Source organism: Hemiscyllium ocellatum, chromosome X (genome assembly GCF_020745735.1).
Source record: "Hemiscyllium ocellatum isolate sHemOce1 chromosome X, sHemOce1.pat.X.cur, whole genome shotgun sequence".
NCBI classification, from domain to species: domain Eukaryota; kingdom Metazoa; phylum Chordata; class Chondrichthyes; order Orectolobiformes; family Hemiscylliidae; genus Hemiscyllium; species Hemiscyllium ocellatum.
Window position 1 is genome coordinate 22,968,315 of NC_083453.1, and position 14,624 is coordinate 22,982,938.

General features: G+C 40.9%; 1 protein-coding gene across 2 annotated transcripts; it reads left to right on the forward strand.

Annotated features, from left to right (window-relative positions):
• Positions 1-5,971: 5,971 nt before the first annotated feature.
• On the forward strand, positions 5,972-13,906 carry ormdl2 (ORMDL sphingolipid biosynthesis regulator 2). Of its 2 annotated transcripts, none has more exons than XM_060820896.1 (4): positions 5,972-6,055; positions 9,195-9,376; positions 12,604-12,755; positions 13,482-13,906. In XM_060820896.1, exons 2-4 carry the CDS (start codon positions 9,203-9,205, stop codon positions 13,615-13,617), a joined length of 462 nt encoding a protein of 153 aa, XP_060676879.1. In that variant the 5' UTR covers positions 5,972-6,055; positions 9,195-9,202; the 3' UTR covers positions 13,618-13,906. The 2 variants fall into 2 exon arrangements, with proteins under 2 accessions (XP_060676879.1, XP_060676880.1); XM_060820897.1 differs by having other exon boundaries at positions 6,003-6,055; positions 9,192-9,376.
• Positions 13,907-14,624: the final 718 nt, after the last annotated feature.

The window sequence follows — 14,624 nt, forward strand, 5'->3', positions numbered from 1 at the left end:
CTGTCTGGATGCCCCCAATAAGTGGGCAATGTTTCTCTGTGCCAATCTCCCTCTAATTATTTGAAAATTTTCCATTATATCATCCTATAATCTTGCAATTTCAAGAAAATACAAGACAAGATTATCCAACGTTCCAATGGTGGAAAACAGACTTCTCTCATGGTTTGCACAGATGTAATGCAGTTGAGTTGCTTGTCTTTGGTTAAATAATCTTGTTCAGGGGCAGTTACATCAAAGCTTCATAGTGTATCATGCTTAACATTGGTCCCGACCTGCAATTTCGCACAAATGAAGCAGAAATTGATAGAGGTCAGTTTCACTCCCACCTTGGGAACTAGTTTGACTGCAATATCGAGCTGGGAACCTTTGAGTCTTGATGAAAGGTCCCAACCTGAGATGTCAACTCCCCTGCTCCTCTGATGCTGTTTGACCTGTGGTACTTTTTCCAGCTCTACACTTTATTGACTCTGACTTTCCAGCATCTGCAGTTCTCATTATCGCCTGACAGCAATATTGGTAAAGACAGGGGAACAGATTACCTGCAGTCATTTTTGGTTGTGCAGTAATGTATGTTAAGAGGTGAAGAGGAGAAAACACAAGCTAAATCAAGGAGGGACAACAGGTTGTGATTAGCACAGGACACACAGAGAGTCCATATTTTTTAATTCTATAGACTAATCTTCAGTTGTTAAGAGAGAGTATATGTTATTTCAGGATGGATTACTAAAAGAAAACCATGAGGAGAACCCATCTGTTTTGTAGTGATTGTAACAAGGTCAGTTAGGTGGATCTCACAGAATATGAGTTCCCTGATTGGGGCTGTTAACTTGGCTGACATATAAAAAGGGTGAGTGTCAGAGATGACTCTGTATGAAGCAGTACTATGGTAAAGGACTGTTCATTTGTCAATAAAGGGTGACTTGGTGATGGGATATTGGTTTCTGTGGAGTTATTTCATATTTTCCCTCTGGTCCCACTCCTGTCTGGAAGAAAAGGAGCTTTGCACATCTGAGAAAAAAAGCTGCATCTTACAGTCCATGAGGTCCATGAGCATTGGAATGCTGTGATGTGAGGGTGCTCCACTCCACTGAGCCCATCATTTAACTCCTATCTTTCATCAGATGAGGCAAGGAAATCCCCTCTGCAGACTGCTCCTGATGGAACTCACCTGAGAACAGACTTATCGGCAACTTTGAGAAGACCCAGTGGTAATGACAGGGCTGAGAGGATGTATTCTTGTAAACTCAATTGCTGCGTCTGTGAATAAGAAGCCAAACATCACAGAATACCCACAGAGTTGTCCAATTGTTGCGTCTGTACTGTCTACAATATGATTTAAGTGCGTTGGAAAAATGCAGACCGTTTCATCAAAGCAGATGCTAAAATATTTTAACTGTTTCCTAAAATAGAGCCAAGACATGCTAATCTTTTGAGACACTTTGTGTGGATAGAATTCACTGTCGGGTATTTGAGGAATTGTTTTCCATTCACCATAAATGATCCTGACTCACACCAAGGATGATACTGGAACTGAGAGACTCCAACTCTTGGGAAAGACTGAGCAGCTGGAACTCAGTTTTTTCCACAAAGGAGAAAGCTGAGGAAGTGACCAGGTCACCCATGACAGACAGCTTTAAGGTTATGAAAGAGTTTGGCAGAGTAGATGTCAAGTAGGTATTTCTACCTGTGGACAGAGACCAGAACCAAGGGGCAATTAATGGAATATAGTCATTAATAAATATAATCAGAGAATTCAGGAGAAGCTTCTTTACTTGGAGAGCACTGAGCAGCTGAGGAGAATAGCATTGATGTATTTGGGGTGGTGAGGGAGAAGCTGGATAAACACATAAAGGAGAGGGAAATAGAAGGAAATGGTGATGGAGTGACATGAAAATGACAGGAGAAAGCTCATAGAGAATATAAACACCAATCTTGATCTTGTAGATCTTTGGCTTCTTTCTGTTTATGATAAAAGCACCACAGTCTTACCAGACCACAGGACTGTTCTCGAATTAGAAAGATAATACTGGTGGTGGCTTAACCTGAGAGTCAGCATGCCTCAGGCGAGGGGAGAGGTTGAGGAGAGGCCTTCCTGGTAACTTCAGCCAGTGCAGGAATTGAACCCATGCTGTTGGCATCACTCTGCATCTGCACTGTATATAATTTGTCAAAGTCCTGTTCACTCATCCCTTCTCTGCTCAGTGATCCACATCGGCCCCCAGCCTATTTGAAAATTCTCATTGTCGTTTACAGACTCCTCCATGTTGTGCACCCCAGCCCCACCAATAGCTCCAGCCATATCTATGTGACTTTCTCCAGCCTCTGCAATCCTCTGAGATTTCAGTAAGTATGCAGATAAATTGCAAATGGGAGCTGATGTAGATGCAAATGGGGACTAGGACATTTTATTGGAACTTGATTTGCTTGATCAATAGCTTAACATAAAAGGTGTTAGTTAAAGACCAGAGCACAACATAAATATACTGAGAAAAAACTGAGCACCTACCTTTCCTTATTCCTTTGTAGGTAACTTAGCAAAACAAGAGCTGGAAACTTCTATGTTCAGTTTTTGCGCTCAGAAAAACCTGTTGAAGAATTCAGAACTACATTTTTTGGGGCAGAAGTTTTGATAATAGGAGCAGATTAAAATTCAGCCAAGTGACCATCTGGGCCCTCACCTTGTTCAGTTTTATCAGTGGGCCTAGTGTCCAGTGGATGGTACAGACCCCAAGTGGTGCTGCAGAAAGGACCAAAAGAGCATAAAGTTTCTGCTGTTTCTAACAGAATAGGTTAAAACAAGTTCTTATGCAAACACAATAAAAGTGGTGACTACATTTAATTCTCTGAGATCAACTCAAATATTAAAATTAAGCACAGTTAATGGTAGGGCTTTAGGGAGTGTTGTCGAACAGAGAGACCTAGGGGTGCAAGTAAATAGTTCTTTGCAAGCTGCATCACAGGTACATAGGGTGGTAAAGAAGGTGTTTGGCACGCTTGCCTTCATTACTCTGGCCATACAGTAGTTGGGATGTCATGTTGTACAGGATGTGAGGCCACTTCTGGAGTACTGTGTACAGTTCTGATCCCCTTTCTATAGGAAGGATATTGTTAAATTGGAGAAGGTACAGAAAAGATTTACAAGGATGTTATCAGGACTGGAGGGTTTGCGTTTTAGGAAGAGATGAGACTTTTTCCAATGGAGCATAGGCGATTGAGGGGTAACCTTAAAAAAAATTATAAAATCATGAGGGGCATAGATCAGGTGAATAGCAAATGTTTTTTCTGCAGGGTAGAAGAGTTCAAAACTAGAGGGCATTGATTTAAGGTGAGAGGAAAAAGATTTAAAAGGTACTTGAGGGGCAACCTTTTCACACAGAGGGTAGTTTGTATGTGGAATGAACTGTCAGAGGAAGTAGTAGATGCAGGTACAGTTACAACATTTAAAATACATTTGGACAGGTAAATGAATAGGAGAGGTTTAGAGGGATATGGGCCAAACATAAGCAAATGGGACGAGTTTAGTTTGGAAACCTTAGTCAGCATGGATGAGTTGGACAGAAGGATACGTTTCTGTGCTGTATGACTCTATGAAATTACTTATGGTGTGGCAAAGATGAGTGCAGTGAGTAAACTAGTGCGGGGAGTGGATTAAAGGCTCAGCGACAATGAAAAGAAATTGTCAAGATGCAGATTGAGGATGGAGGAAATTCTGATTCCAATTAATTCAGATTCTGAAAACCTTTGCAAAGATTTGGAAGTCAATAGTGGCTTCTAGAAAGACATTAAGGATTTTGATTTGACAAACACCACTGAAGAGGAAAACTCTCGCCTTGGGGTCAGGAGGCTGTGGGTTCAATGCTGAGGGAGTAGGCACTGTTGGAGGGTCAGCACTGAGGGAATAGGCACTGTCAGAGGATCAGTGCTGAGGGCATGCCACATTGTCAAGGATGGCGTCCTTCCAATGAGATGGTGAAAGGAGGCCCCTTCTCCCCATTGGGTAGATGTAATGATCCCATGACACATTTTTCAAAGCAGCCCGAGGGAGTTGTCCTGGTGTCCTGGCCAATACTTATCCTTCAAGTGACATCAGTAAAACATTAGACATAAGTGAGGACTGCAGATGCTGGAGATTAGAGTCAAGAGTGTGGTGCTGGAAAAGCACAGCAGGTCAGACAGCATCCGAGGAGCAGGACAGTCGACGTTTCGGGTAAAAGCCCTTCATCAGGAGTGGCCCATTCCTGTTGGAGGGCTTTTGCCTGAAACATCGACTCTCCATATCAGTCTTCATCACATTGATGTGTGTGGGGGCTGAGGTGGGGGGAGGGGAGTTGCTGTGCACAAATTGGCTGCTTATTTTGCATACATTACAGCAATTATTACATTTTCATCGCATTTCATTTATTTTAAAATGATTTGGAATATCCTGAGATCATGAAAGGTTCTATGGAAATGCCGTTTTTGTAAGCTGCCATTATGCTAAGATCTGTTTGATGTTGCTGGTGAACAATGAACTGCATGGAGCAGGTATGAAGAGAATTGCCCTTTGATCCTCTCCACATGACCATCATTGCAGATTAGTGTTGCAACATACACACAAGGAGGTGGAGGCAAGTTTAAGGCCAGATCTGAACTTAGCAATACTCTCAGGGGTAGCGTGAGAGCCAGAGCTCTGCGTCTGATTCTCTAAGAACCATTGTCAGAGACTTGGGCCAGAACCTGTAGATCTGGTTGTTGGCAACCAACTAAATAATTATGCAGTTTTTTTCTCATCTTAATGCATTGCTAAACAATGGAGGAGAACGTCCAACTTAGTCAAGTGTTCACATTGGGTGCAGTTGCTTTCCTTGTCCCAAGTGCCTTTAAAACCGAGAAGCATCCCAAGATACTTCACAGCAACATTGATAAAAAATGTACACTGGGTCAAAGAAAGAGTTATTGGGATAAAAGGTTGGATGAGGTAGGTAAGGAGCATCTTTCAAGGGGGAATTGTAGAGCTTGTGACCTCTTGCTTGCTGAAGGCCATGGTGGAGTGATGGAAAGTCGGGGATACTCAAGAAGCCAGAATTAAAGAAATGCAGTCATTGGGAATGCGGTGTTGTCACAGCTAGTGAGTTAGAAATTGGGTGGCCTTGCAGGGACTGAAGCGTGAGGATGACAAACATGATGGTACTGAGTTGGCAGGAATTGAAATATTTTGTTTTGTGCACCCTACACCAAGATTGCACCCCTTAACCCTATTCTGTGCCTGACTGTGGTCTGGGTAACATGCGCCTGTCCTAGGGTGGCCCTGGTAAGTGGGAACTCAGATTCCCAGGCCGTGCACTAAATTGGCACAGCCACCTGGTACCATATTGGCAGAGATGACAATAAAATAAACTATTTCTGAAAAATAAAACTTGATTTTCACATTTGAGACTCAACATAAAAATGGAAATTCTAAGGGCTCTTGTGATAGTGGCCCTACCTCTGAGCCAGAATATTCAGGTTCATGTCCCACCTGTCACAGAGATGTGTCAAATACGTCTGAGCAAGTTGATTAAAAGTCACTTCAGTGGGTATCCCCAGTTAAAAGAGCTTAGTTATATTAGGAAAATCCTCAGAGAATCTCTTGAAAGGCTGCCGTAGAACATTAAAAAAAGTTTTTTGTGGTACAGTGGTCGTTCTCCAACCTCTGAGCCAAAAGGCCTGCGTTCAAGTCATCTGCTCCAGAGGTGGATAATAATACCTTTAAAAGCAGATGGAATAGAAAATATCTCGAAAAGTGGAAACTACCAATCCCCTCCCACACCTAACTTAAACTGTAGATGGACAACAATTTAGTTACCCTGAGTATTTTTTTGTCGGCTAATTCTCCACCCCGCCACCTTCGTTAGATTTTCAGAGCTGGCGTGCAACCTATTGTGATAACCATTGTTCCATGTGATTGACGTTGCAGATAGCCAATCACAGTGGGAATGCAACCCGATCAGCCAAACAACAGCTGAGTTAAGCAGACACGGCGGTGACAGGTTAGGTTGAGCGGAGGAGGCCTTCCTGATCGTAGTTAAAGGAGCTGGTGAGTGAAAAGAATTGTTATTTGTTATTTATTTTTGGATGGGGTTAAGATGTTTTGAAGATATAATTCCTTTTTTTTTAAAAAGGCAGATAGGTTAAGTGTTAACAGGCCCTTTTTAACCGCCTTTACGTTTTAGGGGCGCTGTCTTCAGGACCTGGCTTCTCAGAAACCATCCAATTCTATTATCGCTCTTTTCTAAGTATTTTGTTTAATTTTATTTATACAAAGACATGAAGCATTTTTTAAATACTTAGTCCTCGCTAGCCACCACTTTCAGCTTTGTAGGATTTTTTTTCGGGCAGACGATGCACCTTGCCTGTTGTTAGTGGTTTTAAAGGGATTAATTAAACAAAATGTCAAACGTTTTTTAAGCTGATGCAGAATAATTTGTTGTTACAATGTCAAACACAAGTCACACTGTTGGTACTTTTAACACAATTCAGCTTTTGGCTTGGTCAGTTCACCACCTGACTTCTCTCAAGGAGCAAGTCCATAAAACTTGAATGAAGGTTGGAAAGAGTAATGAATATGGAATCCCAAATACATGTGGGGAAAGATCAAACAAATGAAACAAAAACACATGCTGTTAAGTCAGAGTACTGCTGTTGTTGTTTAACTATAGATTCCCTTTCAGATTTAGCAGAATGAATTTCTCTGGGCTGACATTTTGAGTCTTCAGTAGTGCGCTCAGTTATTATGAAGCTGGTTGGCTCAGGTATTAAGCATATGAATCTGACATGCTGGCCATTAATTTCATTGCTGATGAAATTATTTTGATGTTTATCACCCCAAGAGATCCACCTGTTCCTTCAAGGAAGTTACAGTTTCAAACAAATGAGAACTTGTTAGCCACTTTTTCACCTCTAAAAGAGTGATTGGTCTTTGTGCAAATCACAAAGTCTAACTCTTATCACTGTGCAGCTGATTTTACTGCTTCTTCACATGAAGGTGGTCAAACATTTAAATTTCACCAACTGATTTCCAAAGTTAGCTAATTTAATGATATATCTACTGTTAGGTGTGTTTTCACAATTGGGCAGCATTTGCTGGACAGTTGAGAGTGCACTCCAAGCTACACAACCAATTTAAGATAATCAGACCGGCTCATAATATGGCTCATTTAGAATTGTTGAAAGTGACATACATTCATTGACAGCAACCTGTTCTTTGCAAACAAAAGTAATCTGTTCGAGCCTTACACTTTTTTTTGATTATCTAGGAACCTCAGGGAGCTCCGTGTTCCCTGTTGCTTTCTCCATGGCAAAGCCTCAGCCAGAGTATTTTGCCAACCTGGCAGCACTCATTGCTTCTGTAATATCAGTTTTGCAATTGTTTGAAATTTGTCCTAAATAAATGCAAGACAAAAAGTTTCAACAACACATCATTGAAATATTTTGAAAAGGGAAATATCACCTTGACCTCATTGTGGAGTCTATGAATTTAGTGGGTTGTTTGTATATTTTAGACAACAACTTATTCTTATATAATGCCTTTAAGATGGTAAAATGCCCTGAGGTGTTTCATGAGCAATTATCAGAGAAAAATTTTAAAATAAGAAGTAGGGCAGATGACAAGTAACTTGGTTAACCAGGTAGGCTGGAAGCAATGATTTAAGTTGGAACAAAGGTTTCAGGGAAGGAATTCCAGAACTTAAGACCAAGGCAAGTGGAGGGTGATGAGTGTCGGTCAGGATACAAGCAGCAGAATTTTAGATGAGGTCAGATTTATAGAATTAGAATTAGGTTTTATTGTCATGTTTACTCAAGTTCAGGGATACAGGAGTACAGTGAAAAGGTTACAATGTCACAATTCACGGCGCCAACTTCGGTACAAGGTATCTAGGTACAAAATCTAGTAAAAAGTAGAAAAGTTTAACATTACAGTTCTTGTCAGTATAAAGTAGTAAATAAGTAATAAAGTTAAAAGTTCCAATTACAGTCCTTCTTTAGCAATGGGCCTGTAGTTGCTCCACGCTGGGCTTTCCGCACGAGGGCTTGATGTCTCTCTCTCTCTCTCTCTCTTTCACGCTGGGTAGAAGGTTGAAAGCTAAGCACTTATGTAAGCTTTACATAAGGTTAATTGTGTGGGATCCATGCCTTTCACCTGCAGTTTTCCTGACAGCCTATTGTTCCCTGTCCCTGCACGTTAGCCATCTTCTGCAGCACAGACTACAACAGGAAAATGTCCAGCTTCAAACTTTGTCGCCAATAGGACGTACACTGTCGCCTTGACAAAAAGTTGCACCAACTATTTTTTTGCTGTACCATGTGACATATTATGGCAGGATGTATAAGACCCATTTAAATGATGAGATGGTAGAAAACCTGGGCAGCCCTGCCAATAGCGCAAAATAGACCTGGCAAAATGCGCAAATAGCACAAGTGCACCAGCTGGGCAATTTCATCCTGAATCCTGAATTTCATCCAGTTTTGCATTGTCTGGAATGAGACTACCAAATTCATGTTGCACCGGACGTAGATTTGAATCTTTTGGCATCTCCTCACCTCAGTGTGGTTGCAATCAGGGATCCACCACAAGGCCACGTTTGTGAAGCTCAAGTATCTCCAGAGCCTTGGTTTCTCCTCTCCTCACTAACCCATGATGTAGGAGTTGGGGGTATGGTGCAGGGAGAGGAGCATTGCACTGTCAGAGGTGCTGCCTTTCAGATGAAACGTTAAACTGAGGTTCCTGTCCATTCTGTCAGGTGGCACTATTTTGAAGAAGAGCAGGGACAGTTCTCCCTTGTGTCCTGGAGCCATCATTTCTCCCTCGACAAACAACCCTCAACCTCACTGCTGTTAGTGGAATTTTGTGTGAGCAAATTGACAGGTTAGATGAGCAAAACATTCAACCTGCTGTTCAAGTATGGCAATTTTGCACTAAAAATCGTAGAAGTTCTGGATATAATGCAGAACTTAGAAGTAATGCAGATACTGGCTTTGAATAGAATCTGACTGATAACATAATTCACCCATTGTGCAATAATTGAAAAAGCATGTTTGACTTTTACTGTTTCTGTTTTGGCATAAACTTTATCGGTTCACTTTACCCGATTGTGCAGATAGATGCCAGCAGCTGAGTGGAGGACAGAGAGTGAGGACCACTTTCCTTTTTTGAACTTTCCCCTTCTTTAAAGTAGGAGACAGGATGAATGTTGGTGTCGCTCACAGTGAGGTTAATCCAAACACCCGGATAATGAACAGCCGGGGAATCTGGCTGGCCTACCTCATTTTAGTCGGAATTCTCCACGTCGTCCTGCTGAGCATTCCATTCTTCAGCATTCCTGTGGTGTGGACCCTCACTCATGTCATCCATAACTCGGTGAGTCACAGCGAATGGGTGGGGGCAAAACTTCACGCGGGTACTTTTAAAGGGATGTCAATATCCTGTGCTACTGCAGTTGTGGCGTACAAATTGAACCTTAGCACCTCTGAGTTACAGATGAGTGGCAAGTGGCTCGGGCTCCACCTGATCACTGTCCAGTGATCCCTGGTGGAACATACAAGTTTGTGTTGTTCTGATCCCAGCTGATGGTAATCCTGGAGAATTCAAATCCCAGAGTGAAACCTGGTTTTATAGGTCATAAGTTTAATTTTGCAGTTGGTTACCATGGTGGTTAGTCACTGAATAACTACTGTGAATGCTCTTTTAAAACTACCATAAGCTTAATACACAAAAGAAAACAAAACAATCCAGAACAACAATTTAGAATGATCTTAATTTTGTTTTGCTGAATATGTTTCAATCATTTTCCCAAGCAATATCCTTTACAGGTACTCAATCCCACTGAAGTATCACTCTTATCTTAACTTTTTAATTTCTTACTTAATTGACTCTTTCCAGTTTTGATGATGACCTGGATTTCTTTTCAGTTCTGATGGCGTGGAATCTCTTCTCTAGTATTGACAGCTTGAAAACTTTGACATAGACTCTCTCAGCTCAGAATCTTCCACAAAATTAAATCCTTCTGCTCGGGTTCTGTTATACTGAAAACTCGATTCTTCTGAAATGAAACTTGATTCTGAACTGAACTCCGTAATAGTCTGTGTGTTGTCACACATCAATGGGGTACCATGCTGGAAATTGAACCGTGTTAAAAAGTTAATGAGAGCATACAAAGTCCTCAATTTACTTGTCAGATAGACCCAGGCTGACAGAAAAATTGGACCAGGTTTCTGTACTGAACAAGAACTGCTATTTATTACAAATAAATAGATTCTAACATCGGGTAAACAACTATGAACAACTTGTCAACATATAGCTCTACTGGTTAATTCTCCAACTCATTTCTAGAACATTGTATGCATACACAGACAGACAAAAATGTTGGTGTTATGGTGGAGAAAAAGAAGCCAGGGAAGCATTTCAGTGGCCCCAGTCCATAGGGTTCATTGAGGTAGTTTTTGAGAAATTCTTGCTATTGCCAGAAATTTCACTAGCTGAAAATTCTTCATGTAATTAAGCAGATCCTTCTTGTTCAAGAATCTCTTTTTTTTTCAGTATCATTTTTATTTTCAAAGTAAATTCTCCTTCTTTGGACTTGCATTTACGATTTGAAAATTTCATTCATGGGATATGAGCATCTCTGACAAAGACAAATATATATTTCTTCTCCCTAGTTGCCCTGGTAACACTGATCCACTTTCTTGAACTACTGGGGTGCATATAGAACTACCCTGCTCCCTGAAGTCTTGTTATTGCATCTGAAAGGGGCAACTACCTTTTTTTAATGTTCTCTTTATTCTCCCCGCTCTGCCCAAGCCAGGAGACAGTGCAAATGACACTGAAGTGTTCCTCTATTCAGTGCAGCTCAGATCGCAAATAATACAGATAATATGTATCTTTCTGCCACGGGTTGATGTAACAGCAGTGATCATAATGGTACTGAAGATTTTAAGAAGCTTGCTTTTATTTTGGTAAGGAGGAGGTATTTTAGACATTGCCAACTCAAGCTTCACAGACCAAGTTCATGTTGAACTGATCTGGACTGCACACTCGTGACTAGTCATTTGAACCTGAGCACAGGTTGACAAGAGTTTATGTGCCTTTGATTGTTACACATTCATTCCTGAGGTCAATTGTAAGGATTAATATATTCTCAGTAGTTAACATTTAGTAAAAACTAAAATTCTAGAGATTCTTATTCAGTTAGTGAACTAATGCAATGTGTGTTTATGATGTTGTACTCGGCTGTTAACTGTTTCAAACTGGTTAAAATTTTCATTGCAATTAGCTTAGGACTGTTAGTCCATGATCCAAGACTTTCCCACCTTAAGCCCATGTTTTTAAACTACGAGATCTTCATATAAAAGGTATTTATATAAATAATTTGGATGAGAATATAGAAAGCATGATTAGTAAGTAAGTTTGCAGATGACATCAAAATTGGTGGTATAGTAGACAGCGAAGAAGGTTATGTAGGATTATAAAGGGATCTTGATCAATTAGGCCAATGGGCCCAGGAATGGTAGATGGAATTTAAATAAAATGCGAGATGTTGTATTTTGGTAAGAAACCTAGGGGTTTAGAAACAAAAACAGAAATTGCTGGAAAAGCTCAGCAGGTCTGGCGGCATCTGTGGAGAGAAATCATGGTTCCTTGAAAGTTACATCACAGGTTGACATGGTGGTAAAGAAGACGTTTGGCACATTTGCCTTTGAGTATAAGAGTTGGGATGTCATGTTGCAGTTGTACAGGATGTTGGTGAGTCCATTTTTGGTGTAGTGTGTACAGTTCTGGCGGACCTTCTATAGAAACAATATTATTAAATTGGAGACAGTGCTGAAAAGATTTACAAGGATGTTACCAGAACTAGAGGGTTTGAGTTACAGGGAGAGACTGGATAGGCTGGGACTTCTTTCAGTGGAACATAGCAGGTTTAGGGGTGACTTTTATAGAGGTTTATAAAATCATGAGGGGCATAGATAAGGTGAATAGCAAAGATCTTTTCCCTAGGATAGGGAGTTCAAAACTGGAGGGCAGAGATGTGAGAAGAGAAAGATTTAAAAGCGACCTGAGGGGCAACTTTTGGTGATTCGTATGGTAAGTGAACTGCCAGGGGAAGTGGTAGATGCAGGTACAGTTACAGCATTTAAAAGACGTTTAGATAGGTACATGAAAAGGAAAGGGTTAGAGAGATATGGCCCAAGAAAGTTTTGAGGAGATTAGTAGCTCAGGTTGAGGTTCTGGATGTAGGTTTGCTCGCTGAGCTGGAAGGTTCATTTTCAGATGTTTCAGGTGGATATGGCCCAAATTCAGGCAAATGGGACTAGTTTAGTTTTAGAAACTTGGTTGGCATGAACCAGTTGGACCGAAGGGTATGTTTCCTTGCTCTATGACTCTATGTTACATATGGATCTTTAATTTCTTTAACAACAGAAACATGAAAAAGGTGGTGACAGATGTGTAGACTCCAGCTGTGCTGTGGAATCACTAGGTTGTTCTGAGGTATTTTCATAGTTGCTGACAGCCTCTTCTTAGAACGCACAGATGGCAAATCGCAAAGGTCTTTGTCAGCACCCAGTGATATATCAAGTCTCTGTTTGTAGGCAATGTATTGGTTTCTGCACACGGTTAAAGGAACACCATTTGAAACTCCTGACCAGGGAAAGGCACGATTACTTACACACTGGGAGCAAATGGATTATGGGATTCAGTTTACGTCTTCACGCAAGTTTCTCACCATCACTCCAATAATTCTGTAAGTCCTTGTTCTGTTTCCTGCTTTAATTGTGATAACAAATACACAATTTGGACCTTTACTGTGGCAGGAGAGGGAGAAAAAAAATAACTGTTGTGCTCCAAGGTATTAATAGGGTGTCAGCCATGGCTCATGGGATTACAGTCTTGTCTCTGAGTCATAATGTTGTTGGTTTAAGCTCCACTTGACAGACATTGGCACAAGAATCAAGTCTGCCACTTCCACTGCAGTGCTGCTGGAATGCTGTGCTATATTGGAGACTCGATACTGAGGGACGCTGCATTGTTGGAAGTAGTGCCCCTCTGACAATGTGCCACTAATCATGGGAGTCCTGCACTGTCAGAAGGGCAGTGCTGAATTAGTATTGCACTGTCATGGAAAAGAGGACTCCGAGGTGAGTGGTTTAAACAAAACCAAAGAGGGAGATGAGGAGATTACTTTTTTAAATGCAGTGAGCTATCTGGAACATGCTTCCTGAAAGGGCACAGAAAGTAGCTTCAATAGGAACGTTTGAAAGGGATTTGGATATATACTGGAAAGGGAAAAAGATATAGTGCTTTGTTATGCTGCCAGTACAGTACTCAGAATATAGCAGAGAGAAAATAGGACAAGCAAAAAAGCTGGCACAGGCATAACAGGACAAATGTCCTCCTCCTGTGCTGTATAATTCTACCAATGAGCATTTATAAGTGATAAACAAATGTTAAAGCTCTGTTTTCCTTCCAGGTATATGCTAGCAAGTTTCTACACTAAATATAATGTTGTTCATTTCCTGGTGAACACCACATCTTTGCTCACCGCACTCATTCCCAAACTCCCACAGCTGCACGGTGTCCGAATCTTTGGCATCAACAAGTATTGAGTGGGTGCATGACCTCTGGGTGAATGCTGAAAGGTGATGCTGCCAGTAGCTCCAAACAACCTAAGAAAGGGAGCAGCATGAGCAATGGGCATAATGTACTGAGACAATGACTGATGAAGGAACTGCTGGCACTACCTCTTGAAACATCAACTGTTTTCTTACCTGCACAAGTGAAAGATTTTGTATGTGTGAGTTTACTCCTGTGTATAAGCTGCTCATGTATAATTTTGTACTTTTTTTCTCCTTCTTTGCATTATATGTATACAATTAAAAGAGTTTACGTCAATAAGGGTGTGGAGGAGTGTTTGTGCAACAAAGGTAAAAGATTTAGAAAAGATTCACAAAACGTCAACTCTGCTGCCACTTATAGTGCCTTGCAGACTCCAAACAACTGATTTCTTCCTCACTCCCATTGTGGCACATACCTTACTATCTGTAACTATGGCAAAGCTGCTGTTTGACCTTACTTGACCTCTCCTTGCAATCTGCTCTGAAACTTTTGCTGAATTGGGAGTCAGTCCTATTCTTTGATCTTGCACTTTAGAAAGTTATTATGGCATTGCAGTAGCATAGCTTTGAGATAGTGTATAAAAGGGGTTGCATACAGTGATATGACAATGAGGAGTCCTTGATCCTGGCAATGCTTTAAATCATAGCCCTCGTCATTGTGTTTGACTTTTAACACTACTGTACACACAAGTAGTATTCAAATTTCAACATCTCAACTACCACCACCCAATGCACAGAACTTGATTATTCACATTCCAAAGGTGAAAAGGTCCAGTGCTAAGCCCATTGTCCACCGATGACTATATGGCACCTTACAAACTATTGATCCAAGGGTTAATCAAATTCTTGTTTAGAGTTGTTTGAAAGGAGTTAATGTTAATACAATTTTGACTGGATTCTTAATCTATGAGTCCACAACTTCACCATCGGGCCTCAAGAACGGAAAAGTTTCAGTACTTCCAAAATGAAATTGTTAGGTGCACTTTTTCATTAATACT

Bases quoted from the DNA above. Each gene is read 5' to 3' on its own strand.
- ormdl2 (XM_060820896.1), top strand. From the start codon at position 9,203: ATGAATGTTGGTGTCGCTCACAGTGAGGTTAATCCAAACACCCGGATA. The intron at 9,377-12,603 runs GTGAGTCACAGC...CTCTGTTTGTAG, and splicing joins CTCATGTCATCCATAACTCG to GCAATGTATTGGTTTCTGCA. The intron at 12,756-13,481 runs GTAAGTCCTTGT...TTTTCCTTCCAG, and splicing joins ACCATCACTCCAATAATTCT to GTATATGCTAGCAAGTTTCT.